General features: G+C 35.9%; 1 protein-coding gene across 1 annotated transcript; it reads left to right on the top strand.

Annotated features, from left to right (window-relative positions):
• The first annotated feature begins 13808 nt into the window (after positions 1-13808).
• Positions 13809-15843, top strand: LOC125225426 (transcription elongation factor B polypeptide 3-like). Its single transcript, XM_048129184.1, has 4 exons — positions 13809-13932; positions 14361-14403; positions 14683-15620; positions 15709-15843. Exons 1-4 carry the CDS (start codon positions 13888-13890, stop codon positions 15841-15843), a joined length of 1161 nt encoding a protein of 386 aa, XP_047985141.1. The 5' UTR covers positions 13809-13887.
• Positions 15844-16259: the final 416 nt, after the last annotated feature.

Raw genomic sequence — 16259 nt, forward strand, 5'->3', positions numbered from 1 at the left:
TACTTTTGTGATTTTTTTCATATTTTTTAAACATATGGTTCAAAAGTTAGAGGGGGGGGGACGCACTTTTTTTTCCTTTAGGAGCGATTATTTCCGAAAATATTAATATCATCAAAAAACGATCTTAGTAAACCCTTATTCATTTTTCAATACCTATCCAACAATATATCACACGTTGGGGTTGGAATTTAAAAAAATATCAGCCCCCACTTTACATGTAGGGGGGTACCCTAATAAAACATTTTTTTCCATTTTTTATTTTTGCACTTTGTTGGCGTGATTGATGTACATATTGGTACCAAATTTCAGCTTTCTGGTGCTAACGGTTACTGAGATTATCCGCGGACGGACGGACGGACGGACGGACGGACAGACAGACATGGCGAAACTATAAGGGTTCCTAGTTGACTACGGAACCCTAAAAACTAGCCAGATGTAGCTTACAAAACCGGGATAAGTAGAAGTACAGTGGGAGCTTTTGGCCAGCAGTGGACCGCAAAGGGCTTAAAATAAAAATAGTTTAAACCGGCATTCTACCTTTAAACACGTTACCTACAATGGAATGATGTGACGAACTATTAATATAAAACATTAATCACCTATTTTTACAGTTTCTACCTACACTTGATTGCGACGTATACGTAGACTTGTTTACGACAACAGCAATTTTATTTGTATTCATATTTACACTTTAATTTATTCATTTTATTGAATGAGAAATATGCATAATATTATCTTGGTTGTTAAGGATCGATAGGTATACATGACTAATGTATTCTACTGAATAAATGTAAGTTTACTCGTAGATGTAAATATATTTTTAATAAAACTGTAATTGTCTTGTCTTTTATTTGCACTCAGCTGAGCTTAAGTAGCTACCATACACGGCTAAAATATCGTCATTACTTAAAATCTGGTATCTCAACACTGCTATTCAAAGTTAAAACGCAGTAACCTTATGGCACTGGTGCCACCAAAAGCGAGTAAATTATGAGCCATCGGCTATAAAAGTGAACAAAAGATAGTCGCTCCACTATAAATAAAAGAGAGAGCGAGCGATTTGTAGCTCATAGCTCGGCTACAAACTATAACTCGCCCGCGTCGCGTCTCTTTCATTTACACGGGAGCGACTATCTTTTGTTCGTTTTTATAGCCGATAGCTCATAGCTTACTCGCTCTTCGTGAGACAAGTGCCTACTTATACCTATGCATTAGTACATTTTTCATTTCGTTGACAGAAGAAGATACCTACTAGAGCAGGCTCCAAGAGGATGTTCGTTTGCAAAAATAGCGCACCTCATTCTGACTTCTGATATACATATATTGTATAGGTCCCAGACATCATATAAACAGATGTTGCCAAGCAGTTTTGTGGTCCCCGTCCCCCTACCCCGCCAATAAAAAATTGCATACTTAAAGTAGCCTACCTAAAAAGTTTTTCATCAAATCATCCGTCCGTTGTAGGTCCAGGTATCAAACCCCTCGAAACCGGCTTATTGGCAGTATTTACGAATATATATCATACTATAACATTTAGAAAGAATTGAGTAGTTTACGAATATATAGCATACTATAACATTTAGAAAGAAAAGACGTTTATTAGCACAGCATACTTATAACTAGCTTAATCTAATTGTACATAATAGTGGATTGCGCTAAAAGGTCATTACTCAGCTGGGTGTCTCGGCGTGAGCCACATGGCCCGCTCCGCGACGCTGATTTTCAGTAAGGACCAGGAGTTGGACTATTTCTTACACTTTCTCTAAGAATTTTTTAGAAAATTTACGAAAATGCTTCATTTTGGAGTTCACTTTAAACCACTGTAGATTAAGAACTAATGAGTATATTTTTATAATTATTATTTTAAGTAACTAACAAGAGTCCAATGTCTACGAACCAATAGTTCGTACAGTGAAAAAATTGCATTTGGGAGCAGGGGGTGCAGTCAAAGATGGCGAGTTTCGATAATTGAAATATCTTAACATTTCGGTCTCTGAGTGGAGTTCCGTTTGCGGACCTCAATCTGAATTACATAGATTTTTTTGTGTCATACTTTCTAGCGGTGACATGGTATCGTATGGAATCCAAAGCTACATCAAAAAATTGTACGAAAATTGTTCTAAATTGTACGCTAATTAAAAAAAAGTACTAAACGCATTTACAAGAAAACAATGATCAATATGTCACCGCTAGAGAGCATACTTTCTGGCGGGCGCTATCTATTTCACTATGTAACAGTCCAGTTTTCAGCTTTTTTATGAATCAGAAAAAATGTACGAGAATTGTACTAAGCTGTCCGATACTTTAAAAAAAATAACTACGCGTATTTACAAGAAAACAATGATTTATATGTCACCGCTAGGAAGCAAACTTTCTGGCGGGCGCTATCTATTTCACTGTGTAACAGTCCAGTTTTCAACTTTCTTGTAAATCAGAAAATATGTACGAGAATTGTTCTAAATTACACGACAATCTTAAAAAATGTACTTCACATATTTACAAGAAATTTCACCACGCCAACTGGTACGGTCAGCTACATAAGGTAAATATATTTACCTGTATTCAATTTTGACCTGCGTTCTTCCCAAGTAATAAGTTTCGATATGTATAGATATTTATAGACGAGACTGTAAAGGGTCATTTGATTCTTCGAAAACAGATAGCAAAATTCCACAAGCGTTTATTCCACAAGAGTGCAAAATAATTTCATACAAATTTTAACTTGACGAAGATAATTATATATATAACCATTATGCAATAGGCAATGGTGCCCCTGACATGCGTAGAAATAATTACAAGTTTGTTCTAATAAATTAATAAATTATTTACACGAACGGTTTCGACCCACTTTTGACCCCCTGTAGCTCAGTCCCTATCGGCTAATTGTTCGTCTAAATAAGAGTTAAAATCCAATCCAATGCCATGTTTAGATGCACTTTAAAATCGATCATAATCATCTTCATCAACAGCCGGGTCCACTGGTAAACATTTGCCATTCTCAAGACCCGCCAGCGCTACCACACGCAGTCCTCCATTCCTGAATACTTCTAAATTTGAACTTTGCAGGTTAATTTAATTATTTGTATAAATAGATTCATTTAATTTTATAAATAATTACGTACAGCATGAACACCTGCCAAGGTCAAATTTAGAAGTATTCTGAAACGGAGAATTGTGTGTGGTGGCGACTCTTGGGAATTTCATACATTCAGCTAGAACGCGCAAATGCATTGTCACTTCATAGTTCATCCGCCATTAAATTTCACGAACGTCATTTCGGTCACTTAAAAAAAGATAATTAATAAATAATAAGAAATAAAAATAAACGAGCCACCATTCCAAGATCGTTACCTACCCAATTAGCCGATATGAACTTGGCCCCCTTTTTAACAGGTATGTTTTTGGTGGGTAGCACGCCGCCCTTACACCTGTGAGTTTTACCGCTTACGTAAGCGACTTATGTAAAACTTTCAAATGTTAATGATTTTTGTAAGCAGCTTACGGTAAGTTTTAACTACTTTCGTAAGCTGAAAACTTTCAAGTGTATACGAGTTTGCTTACAGAAGCGACTTACAGCTTATCGAAATAAACTGATAAGTTTTGGCCTTACGAACTACGGCGGTCGTTTTTTTTTTCATTTCAACTTTGCTTGCTTGGAACAATGTAAGTTGAAAACCACAAAACTTCCGTAAGCAAAACTTACGATAAGTTTTTCATAGGTGTAAATGGAACCATCAGTCGCTTACCAAAGATTTACGTAAGTAACTTACAGGTGTAAAGGCGGCCTAAATGAAATCCATCAATTTATTCATAATTTATGATTCAAAATCATCATTTATACACAGGTAAATTTTATCAGCCAGCAGATATCAAGTTAAAATTTGTATGAAATTACTTTGCACTCTTGTGGAATAAACGCAATTTTGCTATCTGTTTTCGAAGAATCAAATGAGCCTTTACAGTCTCGTCTATAAATATCTATTCATATCGAAACTTTACTTGGGAAGAACGCAGGTCAAAATTTAATACAGGTAAATACATATATTTACCTTATGTAGCTGACCGTACCAGTTGGCGTGAAGAAATTTCTTGTAAATATGTGAAGAACATTTTTTAAGATTGTCGTGTAATTTAGAACAATTCTCGTACATATTTTCTGATTTACAAGAAAGTTGAAAACTGGACTGTTACATAGTGAAATAGATAGCGCCCGCCAGAAAGTATGCTTCCTAGCGGTGACATATACATCATTGTTTTCTTGTAAATACGTGTAGTTATTTTTTTTTTTAAGTATCGGTGTTTAGTACAATTCTCGTATATTCATTGAAAACTGGACTGTTACACAGTGAAATACTAGTGGTGACATATAATTTATATGGTATAAATCATTGTTTTCTTGTAAATACGCGTAGTTATTTTTTTTAAAGTATCGGACAGCTTAGTACAATTCTCGTACATTTTTTCTGATTCATAAAAAAGCTGAAAACTGGACTGTTACATAGTGAAATAGATAGCGCCCGCCAGAAAGTATGCTCTCTAGTGGTGACATATTGATCATTGTTTTCTTGTAAATGCGTTTAGTACTTTTTTTAAATTAGCGTACAATTTAGAACAATTTTCGTACAATTTTTTGATGTAGCTTTGGATTCCATACGTTACCATGTCACCGCTAGAAAGTATGACACATTTTTTTGCTTTTCATTATGGAATTTCATTACAAAATTACTACTTATGGGTGTCTGTATGTCATAAATAAAATACAAGGCAGTAAATCAATAGAACATTTCTTACGAAACTTACGAAAAAATGTTTACACATGCCAGTAATAGTTTGACTTCTACTACTACTACCTACTTTACTACTACTACTTTGTTACATGTTTTAATGTCGTGTACCTGCAAAAAAGCAGCACTGAAATGTATAAATGTGTAAATCCGAGGCACTCGTGTCGAGATTTATTCAAAAAGTACCATTTAATGACGCACTACTCGCTTTACATATACGAGGTAATTATGTTTACGCGTCTTAATATTGACTCGTTTAAACGTGCAAATATGCCCGGCAGAATAACCCGCCAGACGGGGAGATTACTACCTGGGGGCCGATTTTTGAGTCTCACTGTCACTAAAATACCGGTTGAAAACGGTGAATTGCCTATTATTTTCAGTGACAATTTTCTGAATTCGAACGCCGGCCGTGAGACTCAAAAATCGGCCCCCAGTGCGGCGGCGGCTCGCGCTATTAGATAAGTCTCCGCGAATGATCGGCCCCTCGTTGTATGAGCGACTACCCGCCAGCCTCAAAAACGAAATCTCGAATGACAAGTTTTCACACGAACTAAAAGAACTTTTAGTAGAAATGTCACTATATTCTGTTAAAGAATATACCGGAAAATAAGTATTAATTAATGTTTAAAATTTTATAAACTTTTTGATTTATGCCATTATTATTTCCTTTATTTATCTTTTCTCTTAAGCTAGGTTTTTTACAATATGAGTATAAAAGTAAAATAAAAAAACACTATTATTATTATTATTTTTTATTGTATTTTTTTCAATAATTATTTTTTATTAATACTGACATTTTGACCTAGGTTAGCCCTAGCTAATTATACACTAGCATTTGTTTTTATTGTATGTGACATCTATGACATTGTTTTATTTATTGATTTGATTTGTATTTATTTTTTGTATAATTTTAAGTTGATTACTTACTACTTGTATTCTTTGTTATTTTTTGTAAAAAATTTGGAATTGACGATCTTTTAGTGAAAGCCTTTGTTTTATAATTGTGTGAAATACTGTGTCTTTTTCTTCAAGAAATAAAGATAATTCGACGCTGGAAAGGCTAATTGACTAACGTGCATTTTGCAAACTTTACAGGAGAGCCAATATAAACTTTTTTTTTTTTTTTTTAATCATAACTTTTTATTTATCTATTATACAATAAAACGACGTACTACGAAGTTGGAGGTCTTTGTGTTGTTTATTTGATCAATATGATTGTATTCCGATATATGTACGTATTTACGAAATAAAGTGCACGTTAGACAATTGTCATTTTTTCAAAGCCAGGATAAAGTTCTAACCACCATATTCATAGTTTCTTAGGGAACGGATACTTAACTTATGCAACTATTAGCTTTAAAACCCAACCCAAAAGAACATATAATAAGATGTTTCAAACAAAAGTAGAATCGAAGCTAATGCATAACAGCCACTAGCTAACATTATGAAACACTGGTATAACATATAAAATTAGAAAAGTGTTTAGGTAAACCACCTAACCTAAGCCACTATTTCGCCGGTTGGGATAAACGACTAACGTGCAGTTTTTGACTGCCGCGGTTCTGGTTAAACGGCTAACATGCAGTTCTTTACTACCGCGGTTCTAGAAAAATGGTTAACGTATAATCATAACATTTTTTTGATTCCGGTAAAATGACTTATAAACTAAAACATATAAAATTACACTAAACGTAATTGACTAACATCCAAACAAGTGTTTTTGGCTTTAACATATAGCCAGTATCTCAATAATTTGTCAAAAAAGTGGCTTGTTAGAGAAAATGTTTTTAGTAAATTGCCTTTTTCCAAATTGCTAACAAGCCAAAAAAGTCTTCAGATCGTTTTGAAACCCGGCTCGTTAGAAGCAGAAAAAATCGCTGATTCCAATGATGTATACAAGGTGCTCGCGAGGAACCCATATAACTTTAACGGCATATTCTTGGTCACATTTTAAGACTAAAATGTCATATAAACTTTTCTAGATTTCGTCTAGTTTCAGAGTTATTGCCAATTAAAATGGTATTGTCATGAGTCATGGATGTTTTCTATGTATATAAGATTTATATATTATATATATCGTTGTCTGAGTACCCACAACACAAGCCTTCTTGAGCTTACCGTGGGCCTCAGCTCTGTGTATGTCGTTACTCAGAAAAGGTCTTCTTAACGGCGCTGATGCGCAGTTGTGGAGCATAGTCTCACAGTAGTCATTGATAGATGTCAAAATGTGACAAGAAAAACTTCCAAAAAATTTGGTTTTTAGAAAAATAAATTAAGGAACTCATTTTAATTGCCAACTTCATGGATAAAAATTACTTTATATGTGAAAATACGTCCAAAAAAGTAAAAAAAAAAAAAAAAAAAAAAAAAATTTTTGCGAAAAATTTTAAAATTCATATAACATTTTTTCTTTCTTTTGGCCTCAGAAACGCGTGGTTCAAGTTATGCGGGTTCCTCGCGAGCACCTTGTATAACTCCATATGCCCAAAAATGGTCTGTTAGTCAATTAGCCGTTCCAGCGTCGATATCTATCTATCTATATCATTATGTAAATGTGTAAATAATAATTGTAAAAACATGTAACAAAGTAGTAGTAGTAGTAGAAGTCAAACTATTACTTGCATGTGTAAGTATTTTTTCGTAAATTTCGTAAAAAATGTTCTATTGATTTACTGCCTTGTATTTTATTTATGGCACATGTACAGACACCCATAAGATAAGTAGTAATTTTCTAATGAAATTCCATAACGAAAAGCAAAAAAGTCTATATAATTTTCAATGATATTTGTGAAGGAGGGGAGGGTGAGGGGGGGGGGGTAAAACTGACAATATCTGTCTATGTAATAAATATATGCCAGATTGAGGTCCGCAAACGGAACTCCACTCAGAGACCGAAATGTTAAGATATTTCAATTATCGAAACTCGCCATCTTTGACTGCTCCCCCTGCGCCCAAATGCAATTTTTTCACTGTACGAACTATTGGTTTGTAGACATTGGACTCTTGTTAGTTACTTAAAATAATAATTAGAAAAATATACTCATTAGTTCTTAATCTACAGTGGTTTAAAGTAAACTCCAAAATGAAGCATTTTCGTAAATTTTCTAAAAAATTCTTAGAGAAAGTGTAAGAAATGTTATAGTATGTGAAAGTATAAGAAATGTTATATTCGTAAACTACTCAATAAGCCCTTTCTTTTGATACCCTACACGGCATGATTTGATGAAAAATTTTTTTTTGTTTGTATGCAATTTTTAATTGGCGGGCGGGGGGACGGGGACCACAAAACTGCTTGGCAACATCTGTTTATATGATGTCTGGGACCTATACAATATATATCAGAAGTCAGAATGAGGTGCGCTATTTTTGCAAACGAACATCCTCTTGGAGCCTCGCCTATACAAGCTGTTTTCAAAGGAGTGACGATATTTTTAAGGGTCTAATCCTGAATGTACCTACATTTAAGTTTACTTCCAGACCTTCCAGTTGGGACTGTAAATGATTAATACGTAATTTGCAGCATGTCAGGTGGTGTTACTGATAATCCATTTCATTTGCATATAATACGTTCTTGCACAAATAAACATGTTGACAATTAATACTTATTTTGAGATAATTAATTCTTTATTTATTCAGTTGCATGACTTGACGTGTGGATGACGGAGACGTACTGCCCCGTTGCTTGACAACTAAAGACAGGCCTGTACTCTAACTGCCTAGCCACGACAATGGTCTAAGGCGGCGAGCGGGGCGGCTGGGCTAAGCGGGAAACGCGCGCGGGCGCTAGCCATGCCACGTACTCATACTGTTAGAATCGGCGGCGGGGCCTAGGAGCGGCTCATATTTAAAAACATGTTTTTGACTGTTGAATATGACTCTAAAGTGCATAGAATACTTTAATTAGTCAATTACGTTTTGTACAAGGCAATATGTGTGATATCTAAATACAGGACATTTATTTTATGGCTAGTTAAATGATACTTAATATAAATAAACACAGAAAAAAATGAAGAGTATAAATACGAATAAATACTATACAAAAATAGGGTTGAAAACATTATTACATACTACATACGCGAAAGTACATTAAAATTTTCAGTAAATAACGGTTTCGGGTTCAAGACGCTCATAATAAAAACAAAATCTTTTGTTTCGCGCGGAATCGCTAGACCCACCTAGCCGCCTAGGCCGGTCGCGCCGCTCCAATGTCGTGGCAGCGGCCGCGCGGCGCGCTACAGTTGTTTGAGTCGCGCGCCGCTCTCGCGGGTAGGCCCGTAAAACCCGCGCGCGATTTCGAACAGCGGCGAGAGTCGTGGCATGCCTCGCGCGCGCTGCGTTGTTGTTTTTGTGACTTACCGCTTGCCGCTGCCGCAAGACGCCTTACGGCCTAGCCACGACAATGGTCTAAGGCGTCTTGCGGCAGCGGCAAGCGGTAAGTCACAAAAACAACAACGCAGCGCGCGCGACTCGCGCGAGGCATGCCACGACTCGCGCCGCTGTTCGAAATCGCGCGCGGGTTTCACGGCCTAGCCACGACAATGGTCTAAGGCGTTTTGCGGCAGCGGCAAGCGGTAAGTCACAAAAACAAAAACGCAGCGCGCGCGAGGCATGCCACGACCTTGCCGCTGTTCGAAATCGCGCGCGGGTTTTTACGGGCCTACCCGCGGCAGCGGCGCGCGGGGCGGCGCGCGCCTCGAACAACTGTAGCGCGCCGCGCCCGCACCGCCACGACATTGGAGCGGCGCGACCGGCCTAGGCGGCTAGATGGGTCTAGCGATTCCGCGCGAAACAAAAGATTATGTTTTTATTATGAGCGTCTTGAACCCGAAACCGTTATTTACTGAAAATTTAAATGTACTTTCGCGTATGTAGAATGTAATAATGTTTTCAACCCTATTTTTGTATAGTATTTATTCGTATTTATACTCTTCATTTTTTTTTTGAGTGTTTATTCATATTAAGTATCATTTTAACTAGCCATAAAATAAATGTCCTGTATTTAGATATCACACATATTTCCTTGTACAAAACGTAATTGACTAATTAAAGTATTCTATGCACTTTAGAGTCATATTCAACAGTCAAAAACATGTTTTTAAATATGAGCCGCTCCTAGGCCCTGCCGCCGATTATAAAAGTACGTGGCATGGCTAGCGCCCGCGCGCGTTTCCCGCGCAGCCCAGCCGCCCCGCTCGCCGCCTTAGACCATTGTCGTGGCTAGGCCGTTAGACCATTGTCGTGGCTAGGCCGTTAGACCATTGTCGTGGCTAGGCCGTAAGAAAGATCAAGACAGAATGACAATCGCAAACTTTAGCTAGCTGTAATATTCGGTAGTAACCGCCTAGGACATACTCACAAACACCGCAATATGATGCATGGAACTCTATTTTACTCAGGACAGGAATAGCAGTAACAAAATAATCATTAAATCTCTCAAACTCAGAAGACGATCGAAAATGATGCTAGCGAGGTCTAAAAAGCCTCAAGATCATCCTAATATGCCATTTGTATACGCATTTCTAATACTTAGGTACTTGTAGATCTCACTTGTTTTATTATTTATAAGTAAAATTCCTATAAGCTTGAGAAACATAAATAGTCGTCAATCATGTTATAAGGTAACGGACCCAATCATGGACAGTTTAAGAAAAAAATTCGCCTGATTTTGATATTTCACTAATAAATAGAGAGCGGATTTCTTGTAGCGATTTAAATATTAATATGGATATGATTAGTGTAATTTTTTAATTACATGTCATGTGGAATATAACAAGGTCTTGCAATCTATTATTTTATTACATCGCATACCGCAAACTTCGCTGATATCAAATTAATGTTATTTTACAGAAAACATTAAAGAAAAGTATTTAATATTTTTAAATTTTAAAGTATTTAAAAAAAACTTTAAAGAATAGTTATTTGTTATACAAGAGTGCAAAGTTGTATTTTAACGCCGAGTGTGGAATTGAAAAACGAGCAAGTGAAAGGATTCTAAAGTTGAACCACGAGCGAAGCGAGTGGTTCGAAAATAGAATCCTGAGCTTGCGAGTTTTTCAACACACGAGAAGTAAAATACATTTGCACTCGTGTGTAACACAAAACTTTTCCGCTCACTATAGCGAGGAAAGTACAACGCAAAAACGCCTTTATCACTGCTTCCAGTACTTCCACAGGTGGTAAAACATCTTCATCACTAGATTAACCCACTTTTATCAAATTTAAAGCAGAAAATTTGCCTCTATTCAAGGTCAAATTACTTTATCCACTAGTGGATAAAATGCGTTTTTACCCGCTGGTATTAAAGGACAAAACACGTGTTTCCGAGCTAGTGAGGGGAAAAAGTATTTTATTCTAAATAAAGGAGATTGTATACAGGAAGCGAATTATTTTCATTTTTCTATTCTTGGAGTCGTAATATAGAAGTTTTTACAAGAGCTTAAATAAATAAACTAATAAAAATTAACAAACATTTTTTCATTTATTAATTTTATTATCATTATTATTTTTATCCAAAATTCACAAAATCATCCAAAAAGGGTTTTACTTTTATATATTTTTTGTGAGTAGAAAAAATAATAAATTATGCGAGTCATATCCATATTAATATTTAAATCGCTACATGAAATCCGCTCTCTAGTGTAAAATGTAAAAATTCTACCGTGTTAAATTCTGTCGTATTCTAGCGTGTTAAATCTTGAATGTCCTATCCTTCTTTTACATTTCAAACGTATTATAGAATAGATACTCCTATTGGTTTCTTCATAGTTAACAAATTAAAACTAGGTGTTTTTTCTCCAATCATGGACGGCAGTTCTCCAGTAATGGATCCCCCATTATGGACAGTGAAATAAGTTTAAAATTTTACTTTTAAAGGCAACTGTTACTCAATGAGTCAATTTTATATGCCATAAATAAAATTAGTTTGGGTTATTTTGACATAGGATTGTTTCTTGTAAATTTTGGTTTTGTAAATTGTTCCTTGTCCATCATAGGAGGTACGCAGTGTTCCGGTTCCAGTAATGGACACTCGCAAAATAACGCTATTTCTTTATATCTTTGTAGCAACGAACTAGTATGTTTTATACCTTATCTCATGCTTAATGCAGTAAGTAAAACTCATGAAGGTAAGCACACTGCACTCACTGTGTCCACGCGATTGTCAAAACACACTTTCTGCTTCACACTAGGTATTACCGGTTTCCACGCCGGTGGCAACATCCAGCCTCCGAATTGGCCCGAAACATGTCGCAGCAATAGCGATATAATAACGTGAGTACAACCGTAGTTCAATTAATTATTTGAATATGTCTCACGAAAGTTTAACGTGTAGAACACATGAAACTACTAAAGCTTCAGTGCCACTCTTGGCAAATAAGGGGTTGAAAGACAACGAAACTATGACATTGCAGTGACAGGTTGCCAGCCTCTCGCCTACGCCACAATTTAACCCATATCCCATAGTCGCCTTCTACTGAACATATCAAGTTCAACATCATTATTTTTAAAATCGGGACTTAATCGCGTATAACTACATATTAAACTGACCTCCAACGTTATATCAAGTTCAAAACCATTTTCCTAGAAAGTCTTTATAAAGTTCTACTTTTGTGATTTTTTCATATTTTTTAAACATATGGTTCAAAAGTTAGAGGGGGGACACTTTTTTTTCTTTAAGAGCGATTATTTCCGAAAATATGAATATTATCAAAAAACGATTTTAGTAAACCCTTATTCATTTTTAAATACCTATCCAACAATATATCACACGTTAGGATTGCAATGAAAAAAAAAATCACTCCCCACTTTACCTGTAGGTAAAGGGGGGAGTGGGGGTACTCTAATAAAACATTTTTGCCACTTTTTATTTTTGCACTTTGTCGGCGTGATTGATATACATAGGTATTATATTATACTAGATTTAATTATTTATTATTTTATTATTTGTTTTTAACTTCTTATGCGATACTCGTGCGAGGGAATTACGAATTCGTGTCGATTTAAGATGCCCTTTGGTCGTGTGTTACTTTATCGCCACTCGTTTTGAATTTCCTCTTTTCCGCACTTGTATCATAATAAGGTAATGTTAAATAATATAAATATGATAGTCATTTATTACTTATAATAAGTACCTACCATACAATTATAAAATTAAAAATTTCAGCTTTCTAGTGCTAACGGTCACTGAGATTATCCGCGGACGGACAGACAGACATGGCGAAACTATAAGGGTTCACCCTCGAAAACTCCGACATAACAAATTTCAGCGAAATCGTTAGAGCGGTTTCCGAGACCGCCGATAAATAAATATACAATAATTGCTCGTTCAGAGGTAAGTCTTAGATTAATTGTTGATGGCTATACAATATATTTACAATAAACGTTCATTCTTAAGAGTGAGGAAGACTTTATAATAGGCTATTTTCCTCCTAGTCAAATCAGCTTCTTTTTAAGAACTGTCAAAACGATTTTGAACGACTTGCTAATATGGAATTAATATGAAATCGAATTGAGTGACGTCACTGTCAACTGATTTACTTTATATATTTCTGACTTATAAAATATAAATTGGAGTTAAAATTACTTCTGTCCCTGTTTTTCTTATAATTATCTGATGCTTTATTTGGTGCATGGTATAAAATATTTTATTTTAAGTACAGTCAAGTTGCCTATTGTAAGTATGTACTTGAACTAGAGATAAATGTTGATCATTCGGAAACAATTCTCAAGTGCTGCTAGTCTTGAAGAAATGTTGACAATTCCCTATTTAATTTTAGATTTATTTAGTTTAATTTAATTTTTTTTTATTTTATTTTAAGTTTAATTTTAGATTTAATAGTTTAGTTTATTGTAAGATAATTTTAATTCCCTATTAGTTTCCTTCTCCAAATATAGTTTCCCGCGAAGAAAGCTACACTAAGAGCTTCCTTGTATATTTGTACAGTTGTCGCAAATAGGCTCCTTTAGTGACGAAGGTTATTTAAATTGAATTAAGTAGCAGAACGTAGCCTTTGTTCTGGCACAGGTATATAGCGAGGGTGGTGCGGCCGCGCTGACGATTTTGAATCGTGAGGCCATAGAGACGCTGTCTTGGGTCATAACCATGGAAATCCTGGGCCATTGCACGCTCCTCTGCGTGGTTATGCTTGTGAGTACCTACTTAGATATATCTTTATCAAATTTGTTGAAATTTAATATGTGATGTGCTTTTTGGTGATGTTTCGACAATAAAGCTTCCCTAAGCTTTTTGTGTAGGTACCCAAAGGCATAGTAACGTATTCTTAAAAGTCAAAAACTCATTGTAAGGCCCTACAACGTCGTGCCGCAGGCTGTCACTGTTAAAAATTATGTTACCTAATTAAATATTGTACTCATTACATAATACACTAAGCTTCTTTTAAGGCATACATCCCCACAGCCACAATAAAACACAAAAAATGCTACACTTGGCAACATATCACCCCGATTTCTTAAGCGTATTAATTTCAAAGGGACGACCCAAGATGTTGGCAATTTTTTAATACCTGCTTTGTCGAGACTGTGATGTGACCTTATTCACGGTTCGTTTAATTCCAGGCACAACTAGCATGTGCAGAGCCAGGCGGGGTTGACGATAACAGTGAGTAAATAACATGAGTACCTACTTATGTATAATTTAGTAAACTATTTAGAACTGTCTCTTTTCCTCGCTTCGTAATATACTATACATAAAGGGAGATATACTGTCAGTGTGTAGTCAGAGTCACGGATGATTCCCGGGTGGGTTAGCAAAGACTACGGATTTCCAATTGCTAGGATCCTGAAGTACCTCTTTCACTTCTTTAACGTTCATAACAGTCCTCATGCACCCGCGTATAATATATTTTTGATACTACTTGTGTAACTATTTTAATTCCAGGCTTTAGAAAATCCAATTCCTTCGATTCAAAGTCAAGTGAACAAAGTAAAGAGTCGAGGTCGAGACAAATTGAAGAGAGCTCTCGGAAATTTAGCTCAAGCTCTAGTGTATTTAAAAGCGAAAACCATGCGTTTTCACAACACAACAAGAAACATCAACAAAATTCATTTTCGGAAAGCGATCAAGAGTTCAATAAGCAGCTCAGTACAAGCAAACACTCGTCAAAACATCAACAGAAATCATTTTCTAAAAGCGAAGAAGACTTCGATGAGCAAAAAAGCACAATCAAGCACTCTTCAAAGCATCAAAAAAAGTCGTTTTCTGAAAGCGAACAAGAGGTCGATGAGCAAAAAAGCACGATCAAGCACTCCTCAAAGCATCAAAAAAAGTCGTTTTCTGAAAGCGAACAAGAGGTCGATGAGCAAAAAAGCACGATCAAGCACTCCTCAAAGCATCAAAAAAAGTCGTTTTCTGAAAGCGAACAAGAGGTCGATGAGCAAAAAAGCACGATCAAGCACTCCTCAAAGCATCAAAAAAAGTCGTTTTCTGAAAGCGAACAAGAGGTTGATGAGCAAAAAAGCACGATCAAGCACTCCTCAAAGCATCAAAAAAAGTCGTTTTCTGAAAGCGAACAAGAGGTTGATGAGCAAAAAAGCACGATCAAGCACTCCTCAAAGCATCAAAAAAAGTCGTTTTCTGAAAGCGAACAAGAGGTCGATGAGCAAAAAAGCACGATCAAGCACTCCTCAAAGCATAAAAAAATGTCGTTTTCTGAAAGCGAACAAGAGGTCGATGAGCAAAAAAGCACGATCAAGCACTCCTCAAAGCATCAAAAAAAGTCGTTTTCTGAAAGCGAACAAGAGGTCGATGAGCAAAAAAGCACGATCAAGCACTCCTCAAAGCATAAAAAAATGTCGTTTTCTGAAAGCGAACAAGAGGTCGATGAGCAAAAAAACATCAACAGAAATCACGATCAAGCACTCCTCAAAGCATAAAAAAATGTCGTTTTCTGAAAGCGAACAAGAGGTCGAACAGAAGAGCATGAGCAAGCATGTTATAAACCAAAAGAAATCATTTATGAAAGCAACAGAAATCATTATCAAACACCGCCAGAAATCATTTTCTGAAATTTTCGGCGAGCCAGAGACATTCAACAATTAAAAATGTACAAAGTGAATCAAAAAAAGTCGGAAACTTCACAAAGATGTGTAAAATCGGAGAGTCAGATAAAGCAAAGTTCAATTCACGAATCGCAATCTGAGACTGAAAAGGATTTGGCATTATTACGTAGAAAAAGAAGGCCATCTGGCCAAGCAGATCAACAACCAGATCGTCCCGAGCAACAAGAACAAACTGGTTCTTTGACACACAAAGTTGAAAAAGATGACAATACCGATGCCAGCGATGAAGAAGTACATACGAAACACAAAAGAAAGAGAAGGATTAAAAAAATAAAAAAAAGAGTTATTGTTGAAGAAAATGATGAATCAGAAAGTCAAGAGACAAAGACACACAGAGAAAAACACTCTCACAGCGAAATAAAGAATATTTATTCGAGTAAAGGAAAACAACGAGGA

Source organism: Leguminivora glycinivorella, chromosome 1, assembly GCF_023078275.1.
Source record: "Leguminivora glycinivorella isolate SPB_JAAS2020 chromosome 1, LegGlyc_1.1, whole genome shotgun sequence".
NCBI lineage: Eukaryota > Metazoa > Arthropoda > Insecta > Lepidoptera > Tortricidae > Leguminivora > Leguminivora glycinivorella.